The sequence below is a fragment of the Rhipicephalus microplus genome, chromosome 4 (assembly GCF_043290135.1).
Source record: "Rhipicephalus microplus isolate Deutch F79 chromosome 4, USDA_Rmic, whole genome shotgun sequence".
Lineage (NCBI taxonomy): Eukaryota > Metazoa > Arthropoda > Arachnida > Ixodida > Ixodidae > Rhipicephalus > Rhipicephalus microplus.
In genome coordinates this window covers 212,141,366-212,159,398 of record NC_134703.1, presented here as the reverse complement: position 1 = coordinate 212,159,398, position 18,033 = coordinate 212,141,366, and the positions used below count along the sequence as shown (strand labels likewise).

At 46.8% G+C, this 18,033-nt stretch overlaps 1 protein-coding gene across 4 annotated transcripts in view; it reads right to left on the bottom strand.

Moving 5' to 3' along the window:
• Nucleotides 1–18,033, bottom strand: part of LOC119172496 (transmembrane protein 50A) — a 250,480-nt gene that overhangs the window by 211,351 nt on the left and 21,096 nt on the right. For all 4 annotated transcript variants that reach the window (XM_037423623.2, XM_037423622.2, XM_037423626.2 and 1 more), the window contains exons 2-3: nt 7,548–7,660; nt 7,411–7,478 (exon numbers count right to left, since the gene is read on the bottom strand). In XM_037423623.2, the coding sequence (XP_037279520.1) occupies nt 7,411–7,478; nt 7,548–7,660 (181 nt within the window). The remainder of the gene's footprint in view (nt 1–7,410; nt 7,479–7,547; nt 7,661–18,033) is intronic.

The window sequence follows — 18,033 nt, the reverse complement described above, 5'->3', positions numbered from 1 at the left end:
TCATTCACCCCGTGAATATGCCGTAATTTTTTTGTAATATCTGCCTGCGTTTCAAGGAGAGTTATACCTGCTGGCTTTTTCATGCCTGGTCATTAAAACAGTCTAAGTTTTCTTTTGGCCCACTCAACGACTGTAGAAAATGGAATCTTTTTGTCTAGCATGCCTTTCGGAAATCTTGCGGGGTGAAAAATAGTGTATAATACCAGGTCTCCTGATTGTCTACTGCTGGGTATCTGAGCTGTGTGATAGCAGGGGCCTGTGAAAAAAGAATCAAAAGGACTAAGAGTGGTGATGCTGGCTCGGTGTGTTGCCATATTTACTCGCTTAATAGACGCACCCACAGTTTAGACACGAGAAATCAGTTTCTTTTTATTTTCACCCATAATAGGAGCAACCCGAACTTGACCATGATAAGCAGTTCTGTACTGTATTTGCATGGGTAGAAGTGAACGCCCTCTTACTAAACTGGAGCGAGGAAAAAATAACAGAAAAATATGTGGCTGATGCCCCTATATATGATCAGTATAATGCGAAAGTGAAACGTCTTTACAGAGGTAGTTGAGCGTTTATTGTGTGTTGTTTCAGCAACAACAATGAATTCCAAAGTCACGTTAGGAACGGCTAGCAGCTTGAAATTCACAGTGCACATCTCAAGCGGAAAGCACGCACGAAATTAGCATACACAGAATGAGCGCGGACTAACAACTTTTGCGATTCCTCCTGAGTCGTGTATCAGTAGCGCACTCCTTTCGTAAATGGCCGCTTGCGAAGAGACCATGCTCAGCCCTGTCCAAATTTTGGCTTGTTGGTGCATTGAATACCTGCCAAGTTCAAGGATTCTAAATCCGAGAGATTTCCGGAACTGGGGGGAGCGGGGTGCACTGAATTATTTTCCCTTAATTTTTTTGGCACCAAAAAAAAACCATAGACAACCAAACAAAAAAAAACATAGCGAAAAACAAGGGAGGGGGGTCTCAATCACAAGTGCCAACATCAGCGTTGGCCAAACATACGAGGGTAGGGTTTCCCATTAAGGTGAGAGTCTCAAAATACCAACACAACTAGCAGAATCTATTTTAATCAAAATAACGCACGTATGTCTTCTTGGGACACACGTGAACAGACAGGACGGCACAGCTGGCTGCAGCAAAAGCGCGGGTCAAAACATTGCTCACTACTAGATTCTTTTGACAGGAACACCAAAACTCGTCTAGACCCTTTTTAATGCGATAGCAATTATATAGACCATCTAGCCTGTTTTTTTCTGCGATCACCGCAGTCATTCACCATATATGAATACGTGTATGAGCACTCAAGAAAGAAAGAAAAGCCACACACGCTGTTAAGTTTGGCCTGAAAATTCGTCTGGGCAGACGCATTTGTGCGTAAGCCGATCCACTGGAGAGGTTCTCAATCCCTTCGGCGCCCAGTCTGACCGACGCTGCCGAAGATTTGAGCAATTATACAGACCAAGCAGCAAGCAAAGGCGAGTTCCCATCCTTCAAATGCGGACCCTTTTGTCGTCCTTTCAAGCAGCAGCATGCCCGATGACCTCGGTGATTCATCTGGCGATGGAAGAGCTGTTGTGGCCGGAGCCAGAGCTGACAGGAGAGCGGCGCTCCTTTTTTATCCCCAATCACCAAGCCGACCGGCCTACTGCCTATGCTCGTCAGGCATTGTACGTGCTAGCCGGAGGACAAGACGTCGTGTCGCCAAGACGCCGTTAAGCGTTCGAGAGAGGCCAACAAAGACAGCAACTTCCTGGAAGAGACCGCGGCGGCTACCGCAAATCACCCCGCTAATGAAGCGAACAAATCGGCGGACCCTTTGAAGTATGCTGCCAGGATCGTGGGAACTCTCGACTAGCGGCACACACACGACGAGGAAGAGCCCTGCTGGCGCCACCTTGCAGTGCAGTGTTCACAACTCAAACTTGGACGTTCACGTGGACCGTGCATGTTCGTCCCCCTCACCTGTTGTGTGTGTGTGATTGGTGTTCCACTCGGAGAGGAGGAGCCCGACAGGGCATAAAACGACGCCGCAGAGGAGTGCAGGACGTCGCTCTGAACTTTGTAACGTTCAACCACCACGCTCGTGGTTTGTGAAACCACTAACCCTTCTTTTCTGTAAATATGTGTAAATTGTGCTATAAGCCTGTTTTTCTTGTATCCTTCAGTGACCTTCCTTCCGACCTTTAACAACGCTCGGTGTCCAGCTTGTTGCCGCCACCACGCACTTATCTCTCACGCGTACTTTGTCCCGCGGATTGGGGAGGGGTCAGATGCTTGTGCGCGCGCACTTATCGTTTGGCGAGAACAATCGCTTGCCTTCAGCTTTCACTGGAATGACTGCGCTAGTTGCCGGGCCCACAAAGGTCACTTCAGTCTCTGCACAGGCCCCGTTTGCGAAAAGCGCGTTTTTCATACACAGCGAGGGATAACAACTAGGACACTAGTTTATACTCATCTGTACCAGCGATTACGTATCGTGCATCTAATTTGTTTAAACAGCGCGTTACAAGTCGAGCGGTAAATGTTTTTAGTTCGCTCTCATCCTGTGTGTATCGTTTTCGTGCGTCATTTGTGCATGAGCAGCGCGCTGCAAGTTTCAATCTGCTTGCCGTCCTCTGCATGGCATTCCAAGTTGTTGCTTTCACATTCATTGCTTCGCCCTTGCGGCAAAACTGGCTTTTTTGTTTTACGTTTTACTGCCTTTATTCTACGGCTGCGCGCCCTCGGAGCTCGTAGTTCACTATCGCGCCGCCACGGCCGCAGTTTCATGCACTGTAAAAGACAGTGCATGCGCCGGTCGCACGCGTGCTTATGAAGCTTCCAGTGCGCTGCTCTCGGCCTACGTTCGATAGTTTCCGTACTAAGGTTCGTATCACCCGCCGCGGTTAGGAAATGTGTTCGGAACAATCGAATTTAGGTCCAACGGACATCGTGGAATTCTGCTGGGGAATTACCGAGAATTCGGTCCACCGCAGCGCCCTTGGCATGAACAAAGTGGATTAAACATGGTTTCATTCATTCATTCACAAATTCGTATCTGCCGTGCTTTTGCATTACTGAGATTCTACTCTACGTTTAGATTAACGCCTCTTAAACTCATTTATAATAAAATGGGACAGGCTGGAAAAGACTGGAGCGGATTGAGCTGCTTTTTTGTCAATTCAGCCAGATCACGCACAGAAATTTCGATTTCCGGGAGGTTTTCATGAAAACTGTACAAACGGAAGAAACGATCAAAATCCGGGAGTCTACCGGCCAATCCGGAAAACTTGGCAGGTATGGCATTGTGACAACTAAAAAATAGCACGAAGAGATAGGGACACAAGAAGAGGACACACGACACAGACGCTAACTTCCAATATAATGTTTATTACCACCGCACGCTCGTCTATATCACCAGAAGAACAACATCACATGAGGTGTATGATGAGCACTGCGAGCTCCAGTTCCAGAGATAGCGGTTTCAAGAAGGTTTGATTGATTTGATTTGTGGGGTTTAACGTCCCAAAACCACCATTTGATTATGAGAGACGCCGTAGTGGAGTGGTTTCAAGAAGGTCAAGCAACCCTTGGGTTCGCCCCGTTGTTCCCGGCAAAGAACAGAGAGCATAGAATGTACTGTTTTTATTGAGTCTTCTTTCTAATGATTAAAACCTTTTCCTCCCATTCACCCCGTCTAGTTCGCTCGCATATGGCGCTGTCGACGTCCGAAACCTGCTATAGCCACTTTGCCGCCAAGTAAATCGCTGTGCCTTCGAACAAACGTTGTTGAACGCCAAACGAGCCCTAAGCCTGACCAGCCCAGTGTATCAACGACGATGTCGTTCATCAACTGGCGTGTTGCCACCGTCCAAGACCTCACCTCCGTGAGTGTACAGTTAATTCACACTGAATTGCAACGCCGCAGCCTCTCCACCACCGGCAACAAGGAGGAACTCATTGACCAACTTTTAGTTGATATCGCAAAAGATCCACCGCCAGCTCAAGAACCCGCGCCAAGTGCACCCAACATTTCAACATTGCTAGCGTGCATGCCAGCGCCTACAGTGTCATTCCCAGCTATTGCCACTTTCACGTCAGACCCAGCAGAGAACATGCAACATATGGCGGCATGTTCTCTGCTGGGTCTGACGTGAAGGTGGGCATGGCTGGAACCATCGTGTTCATCATCACGGCCATATTCTTCGCCAGAATATGGCCGTGATGATGAACACGATGGTAACTCTAACGAACCAAGTGCATGTGACAATGCTGCCAGATCTATCAGCTTCGCTGCCTACCTTCAACGGAAGAGGCACACCACTTTTGAAGCACTGCATAGAAGAGCTCAAGCGCATTCAACGACTTGCACGATGGGAAGACACGACTCTCCTCACCATCGCCCAAGGGAAGCTTCGTGCAGTCGCAGCAGACTGGCATGCCTCAACAGTGCGCCAGCTTAACCTGAAAACCTGGACCGCCTGGAAAGCAGAACTCCAAGTAAAATGAGGCGAGCAACTTTCAATAATAAAGTGGCAACAGAAGGTCACAGCCCTCACACAGAAAGCCGGAGAGAGCCTGCAGCAGTATGCTTTTGCAAAACTCAAGATCATGTCTCGCTGTCCAACGACCCAAGCTTAATCTCTATTCGGACCCAAAAGTTTTTATGATTCATTTCATTTGCATACCTGCCAACTTGGCAACAGAGAAATTCGTAAAACCCCCTTGTGGTGAAGGGGGTGGGGGGTTTACAGACTTTTGTTTCATTTGTAAATGTGATGAATTTGCCTTTATCGACAAGCAGTCCCCCTCCATGTTTCGCCACCACAAGTCAAAATGATGCGCTAAATTATTTTTACCCATTTTTTTACACCAAAAGAAAAAAAAACAGAAAAAACAAGAGGAAGGGGGTCCCAAACGCAAGCGCAAACATCGGCATCGCGATCTCATAATGGCTTGAAGTGGCCAACCACACGAGGACAGAATTTCCCATTAAGGTGAGAGTCTCAAAGCGAGGTACAAATGCTCCCGAAATTTGGCGTCATCAAGAAAAAGTAGCAAAAAAACCGATTTTCGTCAAAACAACTCGCTCGCGTATGTCTTCACACGTGAACGGACAGGACGGTGCAGCTAGCTGCTGCAAAAGTGCGGGTCAAAGCTTTGGCTTTGCTCGCTACTAGATTATTTGGACAGGAATGCCAAAACACTTTTTTACGTCTTTACAGCCTTTCATCTACAGCTGTGTCAGCCGCATGCCCTTGAAGCTCATAGATCGATCACTATCGCATCGCCGCGACTGCGATTTTGTGCGCTATGATCACAACTGGCGCAGTTTTGTCCACAAAGTTTGGAAAAATCAGCGTTGCTTTGACTGGTCGAGCATTGGACGCGCGCACACTTTTGGAGTTCTGTCAGTAATGTCGTCGCCATACACAATTGTGTCAAACGACCCCTTTTTCGTCCACAGCAGAGGTGGCAACGAACACCACACGCACTGTAGAAAGACCGTGCATATGCTGGTCGCACACACACATTCGAAGCTTCCAGCACGCTGCTGCTCTTAATCGGTATTCGTTCGACAGTTTCGGTACTAAAGTTCACATCACACGTTGCAATTAGGAAAAGTGTAGTGCTCAGAACACTCTAATTTTGGCCCAATTAACACATGAATTCGGCTAGCGAATCTCACAATTTCGTATCTGCCGTGGTTTCATATCACCGAGACTCTACTGTACATTTATATCAATGCTTCTCAAATTCGTTTATTATAGAATGCGGTGGGCTTGCAAAAAGCCTGGAAAAGACTGACCTGAATTTTTGTCAATGTGGCCAGATCTCACACACATTTGATTTCCGGGAGATCTTCATGGCAACCATACAAACGGAATAAACGGTCAAAAGCCGGGAGTCTCCCAGACAATGCGGCAGACTTGGTAGGTATGTGATGATGATAACACCAATACATATTATTGTCTCCTGGTGACGGAATATAGAACAACGCTGTTTTTGTGGGGTCTGCGACTAGCTACAGCAATGCCCCGTAGCCAATCGCAGGGACCACACTGTTCAACTAATTTTTTTTTATCGGAAATGAAATATTTTCCATAAAATTTCAAGCAAGATTCGTAAAATCATAAGCGCAGTCGAAACTCGTACATTTTAGGAAAAAATCAGATGATATGGCAGGTGTGTAATTGCATTTTTCTCGATTTTTCGGTCGCAACCAACGACACTGATGCCAATGCTAGAATTTCTGCGAAGCAAGCTTTTTAATGCTATCTGGTTAAAATTTATGCTACTGATTACTTACCAGCATAAATAAATAAGTGTAAATTTAAGAGCCAATTTCATTTTTTGTTTCAGACAATATTAATGAGAACTAGCTGACAATGATGCCAAGGAAAGTATGAGGGATGTCATTAGATTTAATTGTAACGTATGTGTAAAGAAAGAGGTTGATTGTAACATATGTGTGAAGAAAGATAAGTGGACAAAAAAGACTTGCCCTCAGCAAGATCTTCGAATAACGCATCAGATACCGCTGAGCTATGATGGCGGTCATCCTTTGCATCCACTTTATAGCATATATATTCGCACTTAAATGTGGGGGCATCAGACAGTGCCACTTGGTGCCATTACTGTTTGTGTGGAACCGTCATTTTTGCCTTATCGCGAGCTAGCAGATGACCAATAATCCCGCGCATACTACCTGAAAGCATAAAGTTTGCCAGAAGGAATTGTGTGACACCAGCATAAGTTATCACACAATCTAAAAAAAGTGGCAGAACATTAGGATGCACATATATTTCTGCCCCCCAAAAAATGGCGCAGTTATGTGCGCATGCAATGAGCAAGATTGATGAAGCACCTAGCAATAGTCCTCTTATTTGCTGTGTTGACCACCGGATAAGGTATGTCCCATGCGCTTGTCCAGTGGTGTATGTATAATGGTCAAACAGGCTGTTGCATAAATATCATGTTAGAAGAACATATTATTCATCTGACATTTATTCCCACGTGGCCCTGCAAAGATTGGGAAAAAATAAGACTTACCACTCTCTTCAGGAATATAAGGATCACCGCACACGAGAGCTGTACACGATTAAGAAAAGTGGCTTTGTCAGCGATCCCTAAATGCTGCTTGTTACCGATTGAGGAGTGCAGTATCTAGAAGCTAGATTGTGACACAGTGTTTGAAGCACTCAAGTGAGCTTGTGCTGTCTTTTTATGCTCACTGTATATTCAATAAAGTTTAGCTGTGAGTCTGCGCACATGCTGTACATTCCTGTCCCCTCCAAGTCCTTGTGCAGTTGAACCTCTACTTATAGTTTTTGATAAGAACTACACGGCCGTCTCATGGCCCCTTTAAACCTTAGCTGTCTTTTAGGCAGCTTAAGTAAGATAACGAGTACACACTCACCCCTCTGGCCAATGCAGCCAGTTGTGTAAGAGTCACCTCTGATTTGGCCGTTTGACACAGCGTTGATCCTGCAACAGCAAATTGTGCCTAGTTTCAACAGAGCATCCCCAAAAAAATATAAAGCACCATAGACTTACATGAACAGAGAGAGTGTGCTCATGACGCCACAGACGTGGAAAGCATGATTGAAATCAGCATTGGAGGGGTAGTGTGCAGCGACATCAATGATAATCCACCAGCCAATGAAGAACTTGATCCACATGGAAAATAAGAATGTGTAAGATGGACGGACAAAAACAACACATATACAAGTCTAGCTCACTGGTGACTTCGAATAGAATGCACAGACAGACAACAACAACACTTGTCAAACGTGCTGACTCAGCTACATTGAGTCCTAAGGCATAAAAGATTTACAAAGAGTGCACTGAATGGATAAACGACACAATCGAGAACAAATGATGCAGCTCAGATTGCATGTTTGAGCACAGACGTTCTAAGTGTTGTCCTCTTTATCAGAAATTGTCATTTTTCAGTGTACACTAGCGTGGAGCCTCTGATAGTGTGGCTGCTTACAAACAAAAAGAAAAAAGACCATGAACATGGCATTTATGATGCCACTAAACACTTTTATCATTAGGCTTGCTACCCTTTCATTGATACTTGAACGTTTCCTGCAAGGTCTTTGAGAACCAGAAATGCTACATCAGATTCTTTCTTGTCAGGGAGTCCTCTATAGCAGAGGACATGACTGTTTGCACCATAAGTGGTTGCCCGGCTCTTCTAATCTTACTAAGGGTAATCTGAACAACTGGTGTAGCTTCGATTTTCACTAGTGGCCTGTTGAGAGTCCACAAATTACTAGCATCCTCTGCTGCCTTACATGTGACTGTTGCCATATTCTAGTGTTTGGCAGCTGTTGGAGTCTGAGGGCCAGGCTGTTCATTTAGGAGGTGTTGGCTAGATACAGCACAAGGCAGCCCAATCAGAGAGTGAGTTGTAGCCAGATAACATAGGGAGTATATTCCAGTCAGGTGCATTGCCAGTGACCAAAGACAGAAGAGGGAGGCATTAACAATCTTTCGCACCATTGCTCAATTCGGTCGTCGAAGTTCAAACAAACAAATAAAAAAATGGCAGCATATCCGCAAAGTGAATGATGGAGAGTGGGGCGAAGCATCCGTCCGTCCATTTGTTCTTGCTTCCGTCCGTCCATGCGTCCGTTTGTGTGACCGTCCGTGCGTCCATTAGCCCGTCCGTGCGTCCATTAGCCCATCCGTGCGTGTGTCTGTTGGTGTGTCCGCACATCCATCTGTGCGTCCGTCCCTGCGTTTGTCCATGCATCCGCCCCTGCGTCCGTTCATGCGTTCATCCGTCAGTGCAGCCATCCGTGAGTCCGTCCATGCATCTGTCTGTGTGTCCGTTCGTTCATCTATTCAAGACTCCAAGTATCACCATCTCGCATCTTTTCATCATATATTCCGCATATGCACCGCCATCCACCGGATATTGACTAAACGAGAGGTGGCACACACACACTTTCTTACAGCTTGCGCTTCATGTCTATTTCCCACCTTTAACCACGGTGAGTTCATGGTATATACTAGTTCACTGTATTCATAGCAGTGGGGCCCAACGCTCGCTAAACCTTTCTAAAAACAAAGGAGGTTCTGCACAGCGAGTACAACGTAGCAACCCTTTCTTGTCAGATAGTGCTCAATGTACATGCCAATGGCTGATAAGGGGAAATGAGAGACAAGAGAATTCGGCTTTTAGTTAACGCGCACGTTGCGAATTTTTTATTGTTCAAAAACACACAGAAGAAATCTCTCACAGCACCACCTTGGAGGTCAAACTCTAAGACTGGTTACATACTACGACTACTACTACGACTACGAGGGAGGACAACGGGTGCCGCTATAAGGAGCTTCGCCCCTAAAAAGGTGGGGGAATTCAAAATCATTACCCTCTTAACTTCAGTCTAATTAATGTCATGTTACTTTGTTTTTAATATTTTTACAAAGGATTTCTTTGCTATATTGCATGTACTGCTATTTCTAGTGGTTCGTTTTATTGCACTAATGTATTACGTTCTTGTTCTGTTATTTACTACCCAAGTTAATATAACTTTCCATTCACCACTCCCCTCTGTAATGCCCTCAGGCCTTGAGGGTACAATAAAAAAATAAATAAATAAATAAAAACGTGTTTGGATGACCTCCTATCGCTGAGTTTCATGCTACGACAATCCAGACTGCTGAAGTGAAGGGAGCACTCTCTAAGTGTCACCATATTGTGCTGGGCAGAAAGCTCAGAGGCTGCTGCCTACAGTGACGGTGCTACGCGGCTCCTTTCTTCGCAAATCTGTCTCTGCAGTGCATTGGTGTGCGTGGGGATCACCTGAAGCGAGCATGGCCCAATTCAGAGTAGCGTATGGGTGCACAAATGCCGTGTACACGTTTCACAGGTGCATGCTGGAAGCACTCAAGTGTCTGATAACTTGCATTTTTTTAATTTTTGGAAATAACTGGCAGCTAGCTGAGATAACGAGCAAGCTGTGCGTCATGAATGCTGGAAACGGACAGATAAAATATCATCTTTGCTCAGTGCACTTTAGTTCGCAAGATATTGTCTCTTATATTCTGGATGCCTCTGCCATTGCAGTTTGTGCAACCACTGAGATCACATTGCACGGGTCTGACATCCTACAACCAGAGGTCCACAATTACACAGACCGAATTGACCATCTGGAAAGCATCTCCACAGTTGTTTGCTCTGTCGTGCCTTACATTGCAGGCTTTGCCGCTCGCAAAATCCCTACTACAAGCAACTGTGAGGTGTGCGTAGAAGCTCTTCACAGAGTGAATACATCTCTATTGGTGCGACAAAAAACAGGAGGCGGACTCTTATATTGTTCCCAATATGTTGTGTCACATACAGTGCAAAACAGCGGAGAAAGAGCTGCATAAAATAGATATACCTTAACAACATATTTGCAATGCCCACGGACTATAGGTGGCACGCCGTACAATCAAAGATGGCTGCGAAAGGAGGGTCAACCTGTGAACTCGCAAAGGAAAAGATAGGACGCACGGACGTACACACCGTGCTGCTCTCACTGGATAAACTCTTGATTGTCTAATGAATGTATATCGAACAGAAGTACTTTCAAAATCTAGGAATGGCTAAATGTTGGCTACTTAACTTTTTGCCGCCACAGTGCGAAGGGTGGTGGTGTCAGCTGATCGATCGTGCATTAATGATGCCCTGCGTAATCCTGTGCATGCTACAGAAAACTGCATGAACTAGAATTAATGCACGACCTGAACGGCATTTCAAGGTAATTAGTACGGAACCCGTCAGACAGATTTGCCACAGCAGTAGGCCACTAGCAAGTACCACGCCATCGCGGCTGCACAGGAATGAATGTTTAGCGTGGCGATGGTTTGCGAAAATAATACGCGGTCATCATTACTTGCGCTGTCAGCAACATGGAGTAGTTTGTTCAACAGTACACAAGAACTTAACTTTCCATCAAGTATCACTTGTGTCACAGCCATGCAGACTAACTGTGCGCAATTCACTGCACTTGGATGTTGCAGTTTCCATCAGCGCGATCAAAACAAGAATATCAAAATGAATAAACACCTATGCTTTTCGCAACGACGAAATTACGAAAATGCAACGAACAACAACGCCATTCGAAAGGTACCTATGAAGTGCAGAAGTTAGCAGAGAGGCGTGGATTGTAGACGTAACTGCATGTTTCATCGCTAGAACCATTTCACTTCGCTGGGTTAGATCGAGCATGTTGGCGGCATGCGGCGCTTCATAAGATCCACTGTAATAGGACGACATGCAATGCAGAAGGAAAACTATGCCAGTCAAGTTCCAGTTTCGTTCTTATACTCTCCTTGCTGGTTGCGAGACATTTGCTGCTGCTGTCAAGGAAGCCAAAGACGAGATTTTTTATCTGCTCGCACTTTAAGGAAAGGACCGCTCAGACATCAATTCGAGAAGAGACGAAAAATCTCGTCTTCGGCTTCCTTGGAAGCAGCAGCAAATGTCGCGCAACCAGCAAGGCGAGTAGAAGAACAAAAACACAACTTTACTGGCGCAGTCAAGCAGGACCTTCATGGCTGAACTGAGGAGGACAGTGAGGAGCGACATCGGCCGCGAGTGACGACAACCACCTTCAACTGACTACCGCGCTGCGGGATCAATGAAGCAAGGCTTGTCCACTAGATTCCGAGGAGGAAGAGCACACCGCAAGGCTACTTTAGGTGGGTACCTCTTGATTTTCTTTGGGTACAGGCTATGACAAAGCGTTACAACTTCCAAAACAGTGAAAGGGACAACTCGAAAATGAACGGGGACGGGGCAGGAAACTTGCAAGCGTTGGGAGTCGCCAACAGCGGCACGTGGGGCCATAGTTGTGCGTCAGATGCGGCGTTGAAATAGCAGCTAGCAATTGAAAATTGCTGAGGTGGAAACGGAGAAGCAGCGCTTGATGCGAGAGAGCCAGCAGCTTTGAGCCCATGATGGGGCAGAGTCCAACGAGGGCGGTGACAACATATCGCTTGGCGGAAAGTTACAGGAAGACAAGCGACTGAAGTTTGAAAGCTTGTTAAAGGGTGTATTGGCACCAATGCCGAACCAAAAGGCACTTGTGCCAATGTGGTTCGAGGATGTTGAGGCAACACTTGAGTCGTATGGAGTTTTGAGCGAATGATGGGCCGGTCTAGTTTTATTACAGTTGAGCGAAAGGGCACTTGGGCTGCTGTGCAGGCTGACTGCAGACGAGCGAAAAGCTTAAGTTAAGCTTAAGTAGGGCATTTTGGAGGGTCTCAGGCTTTCGGTGGCGGAGTACAAGAGGCTATTTGCAGGATCAAAAAAGAGAGAAAAGGAGTCCTGGGATGAGTTTGCCGTGCACATACGGCAACACCTTCAATGAAAACAGTTTTTTCTTAAGTGGGCAAAAGACGAGTCCTTGTAGAGTTTGATTGGTAATTATTTTGACTATTATGTCCAGAGTCCAAAAGTAGGCACGTTCGAGGAACTCAAGCAGCTAGTTGTCGTAGATCGCTTGAGCCCGGAAGCAAGAGTGCACGGTGTTTGTAGTGAACAGGAGGCCTTTTTGATACACAGTGGTGTGGCTAGGCTCGCAGAGTGCTTTAAAGAGAGTGAAAAGTGTAAGGCAGCACAAAAGAAGGGGAACGTCGAGGAGTGGCAAAAAAAAAGATAAAGCACCCGTAGAAACACCCGTGGACCGAAAATGGAAAAAGCGATGTTTTGAGTGCAAGGGAACTGACCACATTGCCAGGAATTGCCCCAATAAGGACTTAGCAGGGGAAGCCACTCGGCCAGCAGTACGGCCACAAAATGGCCCAGTGGTCACGAGAGAGATGGCTTCAGCATTCGAATCGGGAATAATAACAACAGGCAGGTTGTGTCAGTGCAAAAAGCAGAAACAACCTGCACTTGAAACAGTAATACTTAAGAGCTCAGATCGGTTGTTAAGTGCCGTGGTAGACTCAGTAGCAGAAACTCGTGTAATTAGAAAGGCAGTGGTACCTCAGTAAAATGGTACAAGGTCGCAGATAAAGTTGATGGGAGCGTTCGGCCAACAACCGCAGAGTTGGCTTACGTGCCACTCACAGCTACTGAAGGAAGTTCTTACATGATGTCCGAGGCGGCACAGTCGGCCATGCTTTGTGTAATCACAGATAAGCTGCTAGATGGCACAGGCACGCTGATCATGCCTAACGATTACACACAGCTTCTCGAGGAAAGGGTTAAACGGGACATAGTGTCAGAGGAGTGTTCAGCATTTGAGGAGACCGAAGCCATGGTAGAGCTTTCGGATGAGGCATGCGAGGAGCAACAGGTGATTGCATGCGTCATAACCGCGGAGAGCAACAGTGAACGTTCTGAGCCGGTCAAAAGGAATTGACAAGAGTTTTGCGAGGCTCAGGAAGCAGTCCCAACTTTACGAGATGCTTCGGCGCAGGCAAAAGCCGGAACGCATGGTATGCTCGTTAAAGACGAACTATTATATCATTAGAAACACCTCGCGGGTCGCACCTGCATACAGCTAGTGCTACCATCGCACAAGCACAAAGAAGTGCTGAAAATGGCTCATGATTTTCCATGGGCAGCTCATTTAGAAAAACGGAAAACACTACAACGGGTGAAAAATCTCTTTTTACTGGCCGCAGATGTCGCAAGACGTAAAAAAGTACTGTACATTGTGCCATAGATGCCAGGTGAAATCTTCGACGAGGCAGATAGATCGGGTTCCATTAATGCCCCTGGCCAGGCCCCGCATGCCGTTTCTGATAATAAACATGGACTGCATTGGTCTTATGTTAACCCCTTTGGCTAGACGTCACCGCTACGCTCTTCGTGTCGTAGACTTACACAACAGATGGCCAGAAGTATGTCTCCGTTCACTGACGGCAAAGGCTGCAAGTGACACGCTACTTCAGATATTTTCTCAACATGGGGTGCCAGAGACAGTTTGCTCAGATCAGGGCAGCAATTCTACGTCAAAATTGACACAGGAGATGTTGCAAAAACTGGGGCCAACACCGAGGTTTTCAACACCTGATCCCCCACCAAGCAATGCCTTAGTGAAGTGCTGGAATGGCATGTTAAAAAGAACGCTTTCTCACATAGTCAGTGAACATGGACGCGAGTGGGATAGAATGATTCCGTTTTTGTTATGGGGCACATGGGGAGGTTCCACATGCGACTACAGGGCCGTCACCGTTTGAGCTCATGTACGGGCAGGTGCCAAACGGGCCTCTATCTATTCTCAAAAAGACTTGAACACGAGACTGGGAAATTCCGGAATCACTGGCTATGCCAGCAGCGAATATCTTGCGAAGCTCCGAAGTATGTTGGAAGAAGCTAGTGGAGGAGTGGCCCGACAGAGTGAAGTCAGTCTGAAAGAGATTCCAGCTTCCAAAACAAAGGGACAACTTTGTAGTTTCCTAGGGCTAGCCAACTATTATAGGGACTACGTGCCCGAGTACTCCAACGACGTTACGCCTCTAAACAACCTAACTGGCTGACGTATTCTGCAGAAATTACCGAGGAATACAGAGGCGCAAGAAGCTTTTGACAAAGTGACAAACTGTCTAGTGCAGGCATCGGCATTGCAGCCCCAGATCAGAGGAAGGGATTTATTCTCGCCACAGATGCATCTGATTACGCCGTTGGTGCGTGCCTGGCACAGCAGAATCTGGAGGGCAAGGAGCACCCTATCATTTTTCTAAGCAAGAAGCTTAGCCCGGCTCAGACCCGATAAACCACAATAGAAAAGGAAGCTTATGCAATCATTTGGGCACTGGGGAAGTTGGACGCTTGGCTGTTTGGTGCTAAAGTCAAGGTGATTACCGATCATAACCGGCTCAAATTTCTTACTCTAACCACTCCGCAGAGCGCGAGGCTGACACGCTGGGCATTGGCATTGCAGAAGTATAACCTGGAAATTGAACACAAAAAAGAAGTCTTTAAGTCCTAATGCAGACGCTGTCGCAATTGGCGACTACAAAAGATTACACTTAAAAGGGACAGCGAGGTAAAGGGGGTGTATGCTTTGTCAATGCATGCGCACGACAAAGTCAAAGGGGTACGAGTGACAATTGGTGTCACACGTATCGAGTCGGTGAACATATCTGGTTGTGTTTGTGTGGCATGTCATAGATACAGTGCCACACAGTTGGAGGGGAGGTGTTGGGTTTGAACTTGGTGCGTTCACCGAATACCTTAATATTGTTACCCGCCCCGCTGACAGTGAGCCCACGCCTTGACGGAAGCGGTGTCACTGAATTGGCGGAACGGCGCCTGTCTATCAGTCATAAAGGACGCGAAGACCCATGTCGCCCAGGGGCTTAGTGGTGGAGCCTACTGCAGACAAGAGCTGAGTCTGGCTGCAAAGATGGAAAGTGCACTTGCACTTTGCTGTAGCAACCATAACCAGCGGCGGCGGCATCAATGCGCGAGCCAAATATACTCAAGGCCTGTCAACCCAGCGTTGCAGGCACGTGCCCGGAAGGTGCGTTCCCACGGCTCGGTGACACAGGACGTCGAACATTCCAGGAATTGGAGGGAGCGAAGTTGAGCGGCGACGAGAGGCGGTGGTTTTTCGAGGAATATGCAAAAAGGGGAGACTCCGTGCCTGCCACTTTCAACGGCAGTCAACCGGGAGTCGAGGAGAGAGACATTCATGTGCTCCGATTGTATTGTGAGTGTTTGAATGAGGAGTTAGGGTGTGAAACCAGGGTTGCAGGGACAGAAGAAGGGAGAAGAGAAACGAATAAACGTCCCTATCAAAATGATGTCCGAGCGGTCCATTCCCCGAGGTGCCAGCAAATGAAAAATCTTGTCTTAATTCGGCTTCCTTGGCGGCAGCAGCAAATGTCGTGCAACCAGCGAGGCGAGTGAAAGAATTAAAATAGAACTTATTTATGCCTTTATTTTGACCTCGCTGAAAAATATTATACATTGAATACAATCAAAGTGAATTACGAGCATGAAAAAACATTAACGCCTGAGCGTACATGAAGTGCCACTCCTTCCTCATGAATTAGCAAGAGATCATTCATCCTGGCTGTCACTGAGCTTCATTGATTTACCAAGTCCCGGACCACTCCGCGGCGGTCCGCGGACGCTTCGGCTCATAGGCGGCTACATCACATGCACGTGATCTAAAAGTTCCGAGCAAGCCCGAGCGGCCTCGGGCCATCTGCGCTCTTGATGCTGGCTGCATCCGCTGTGGCGTCTGCTATGCCAGGCCAGCCAGGCTATGCCGCCTGCTTTCCATAGCTGTGACACAGGCCACAATGCTGACCCAATTCCAACCTAAACAGCAATTAGGCAGTGAATTATACCTATTTCTGTTGTGATGCAACATACTATAAGTGAACTACTTGAGCATGTGCGTATCGTAGACCGTCGCGGTCGTTCCACCTCTGTTTCTTCTAGCGAGTATAAACGCGTGTTTGCCCCACGATCGGGAATACGAACATCCTCGACGTGGCTCAGAACACCAGTGACAACTGGGTGCGCAAATGATGCGAAATCCAGAAACACGCGAGAAGCGGACAGCAAAACAAAGAGGGAGCAAGAGCACGTCAAAAATTTTCATGTCTAACTTAATTTAGACATGGAAATGTCTTCCAAGTTTTCGGGCACTGTCGGCTGCCAGATTTCTTTCGGGCTGGGCAGCCCGAAAGAAATCGTTTAGACGGCCCCGGGCCGCCCGCAGGCTGCCAGGCACGCGAAAAACGAACATACGTCCGAGCGATCCCGGACCAGTAAGCGGAGCTTCCAGTCGGTCCCCGAGAAAAACGAATGCGGCGCCTGCATCCGGGACCGTACAGAGCCGTCCGGGACGTGTAAATCGTCGAAGCTTACTCTCGGTGCGTTGACAACCTCCTACGTCCAGTAAAAAATTCTTGTCATCACGATGGTTTCTTTCGACATCACTGCTGAACGTAACCTGAGGAATTCCCTCCGCCGAACAACTTCGACAACACGTATAGCGCGTCACTCACCATGTTTATCTGGGCACGGAGAACATTTGCTCTGAAACGCGTTCAACGGCGAATTGCTTGCAGTGTGCTTCCATTTATCAACAAATGCACAAAAAACAAGCGGCGCAGCGTACGACTTTCCGCATTCAATGAATATTGTGGAATCCATGCAACACCAGCTTTTTATGGGGACTCGTAATCGTCGACTACGTAGCCCAATCCACATCCACATGTAGGTCCACTGGCTTTCTTGGCTTTGCACACTCATTGCTATCGCACATGTGTGAAGCGGTAGCAGTTGTGGTGTGTGCTTTGTGTGATGTGAATTGCGTGTAGCAATTAGTCCCAAAGACCACACACAAAAGACCTTCCACAAAAGAGCGCAGGTTTGCGACACTCAAAAATAAGGCTGCCATTACCACTGATGTAGAAAAGGGCAGGAAAAAAATTTACATTGCCGATGAATTCGGCGTTGTGTGCAGCTCACTGTTCACAATTGTAATCGACATTTCCAGAGTGTCTTCAATACTTCCAAAGGAACTCTTATATGTAACGCAAGAGCCAAGGCACTTTTTATGCGAAAGCACTTTTCTTATGCCAAAGAACTTTTTATTTCATATCCTGATGTGGAATCTGTGCACGGGCTCCAGGCAGCCCAAGAGCTCCGTGTAGCCCGAAAGCCCGAGTCCAACATCTTCTCATTTTGGGCCCGGGCTATGCTCAGAAATCCTTGTTTATTTATCGGTTCGGGCTGGAGTTTGGTGAAAAGCCCGAATCAAGCCAAAAATAAACATGATCTGCTGGAATTTTCCTTGCTCATTTCTGCACTTTCTTTTGGGGGTAGAAGTAAACTTTTCATGAAAAAAAATGCGAGAATTCTGCGCATGGAACCATTTAGTGAGTGTTTTGACATTGATAATTTTAAGCGGGTTCATTTTGGACCATGATGAAATTCTCGAAAGTATACCACTAGCTTTGCTTACAATGTCATCTAGGTTAACGCCATCAAGGATAATTGTTGAATCGTTCGCATATATGACGAATTTAACTGTTGTGTCCAGCTGAACAATATCATTAATGT